Raw genomic sequence first — 2,458 nt, forward strand, 5'->3', positions numbered from 1 at the left:
GGTGTGATAGTTTAGTCGCACCCCCTCCAGTAATACATGGGTTTCAGCAGCCGTGAAATTCAACCCCTTACTCCTTTGGGCCTCCATGTTGTCTGGAGATTGGTCAACCAGTCACTCTCTTATACCATGCCAGCGAAATTACAGTCAGGTTTGAGAGTATCCCAGGTTAAGTGGGAGGGGCTTAAATTGGGTTTTCTGAGCAAGAACGGTTCTCTTTAGCCTGAGGAGGAGAGACAGACAATGACTTCAATTGTACACAGACACCGACATCAAAGGAGAAGATATAAGCCACGACACTATGCTGAACGCCCCAACCTGCTTGAGAATTACTCCAATGATGAGCTTTATGCACGATACAGATTTGGGCGGGATGATATTGCTTTCATCTGCAATATTCTTCATCCTCACCTTGAACGTGCCACTCTGAGGAGCCATACCTTGACTGTGGAGGAGCAAGTGCTCATAGCTCTACGCTTCTATGCATGTGGTTCCTTCTTTGAAGTCATTGGAGATGGACTGGCGGTGACAAAGGCAACAGTGGGCCATGTGGTGTACTCGGTGTCATCTGCCCTTACAATTTGTGAAATGGCCTGAAAATTAAGAAATGGCAAGGACCAAGAGGAGGTTTTTCTCATTGGGGGGGATGCCCAATACTATTGGTGTTATTGACTGTACGCATGTGCATATCCAGGCACCTAATGCCAGGGAATGGGAGTATGTCAACAGAAAGGGCCGGCACAGCATTAATGTGCAGCTTGTGGGGAATGCTGACCTCGTTATCACCAACTGCGTTGTGAGATGGCCTGGGTCTGTACACGATGCCCGTATTTTGAGAGCAAGACACCTCTTTCAAAGGTTCCAGCAGACCGCCCCAGATGGCATCCTCCTTGGTGACAGCGGTTACCCCCTTCTACCCTGGCTGATGACCCCTTTTGCTACTGTCAACAATGACTCCCAGCAGAGGTACAACACTGTCCATGCCACAACAAGAGGGACAATTGAGCGCCTGAATGGTGTGATAAAACGCAGATTTGCCTGCCTGAACTATCTCCGCGTGGAGCCACAGAAAGCCTGCCGCATCATCTGTGCCTGCATTGTGCTCCACAACATAGCACAAACGAGAAGAGTGCCACTTCAGGAGGCTCCCATCGATGGACCTCTTCCCTACGAAGAAATCCCTGACCTGCTGCCTCTACCACCACCACAGCCTGATGGACCTGCTGGAAGAGCAGAATGCAATACAGTGGTTAACCTTTATTTTTCCAATTAAATGGTTAAACAATGTGATGGGTGTTCTTGCATTTTTTTTAAGTGTCAGTTTATATCATGCTGCACATTGAAGAACTTTCCATTTTCATGCTTCTGATTTAACAAAGACTAATTTGACTTAATCCAAAACCTTAAAAATGCACTTTTAAAATGTTTGGAACTTTCTTGAATGGGATTTTAAAACATGCAGCAATGTATTTGGTAAGTGTTTGTGTACAAACTGATTATTTCACTTAACCAAATCAGATGCTATTTTGCTTTAAATTACCACAATTATGTTTAGTGAGAGCCTTCTACATAAAGGGAGACAAATTAGGATGGAAAAATGTATCTAATTGTGTCACCGATCAAGCTATAATACATGAAAATAATACAATAATACTACAATTTCAAACACTTTATTCAAAATCCAACAACTTATCACTGCAATTGAAGCATTTCCAAGGATTTCCAGCACTCATACAGACCTGTCCTTAATAGCTGAGTGGGCTCTGAAAGTAGAAGAAAGGGAAGGAGTATGAGTAATATCTGTCTTCATTGGGAATCCACAATAGTCACAGAAATTGTGTGCATGATGATAACAGCATGATTTTCCCAGCATTACTGTAGCATTCTGACACTTCTGAATGAACTGCATAGTTCATACACAACACACATACACAGTGTGTGGTCTGTACACATGTAGCCTATTTTAAGTCTCCTGTGTTGCCAATGACGTAACGCTAATAAACTCCGAACAGGTTGATGTTAGTTTAAACAGTTATGGTATAATGTACGTCAGATTAATAACCTTGTAAATCAAACCATGGACCGCAAAATTCGTAAACAAATCCAGCGACCGCTAGCCCGCTAGCTGCTTAACACGTAAGTCAATGGAGCCGAGTTAGCTACCGTTAGCACGGCCGCGGCACAATTAGAGATCGCTACAGCCTGGTTTTAAGTACGTGACAATTCATATAGTTAGCTAGCACGATATGTTGGTTGGCGTTCATATGGTCCTTAAACCGCTAAACATTAGACGACGGTAAACTTACATATTTGACGTGAAAGTCGTGCTCCCAGCTGCTCCTTCCGTGAAGTAGTCCGCCATGTTTCACATCCGGAGGCGACGACTTGAGACTTGGTGATCCGTATCCAGCCAGGTCGGGATCACGGTGATCCACCCGGCCAGTGTTTTGAAATACTCGGA

The 2,458-nt window shown here is 44.3% G+C and overlaps 1 protein-coding gene across 1 annotated transcript; it reads left to right on the top strand.

Annotated features, from left to right (window-relative positions):
- Nucleotides 1-240: 240 nt before the first annotated feature.
- LOC311027417 (putative nuclease HARBI1) lies at nt 241-1,270 on the top strand (the record flags this gene model as incomplete). The annotated part of the gene is given in 3 exon segments (XM_084031444.1): nt 241-572; nt 574-598; nt 602-1,270. Coding segments are annotated over 3 exon segments (1,026 nt in total).
- Between the last annotated feature and the right edge of the window lie 1,188 nt (nt 1,271-2,458).

This window comes from Eutrigla gurnardus, assembly GCF_963514095.1.
Source record: "Eutrigla gurnardus genome assembly, chromosome: 17".
In the NCBI taxonomy this organism is placed as follows: domain Eukaryota; kingdom Metazoa; phylum Chordata; class Actinopteri; order Perciformes; family Triglidae; genus Eutrigla; species Eutrigla gurnardus.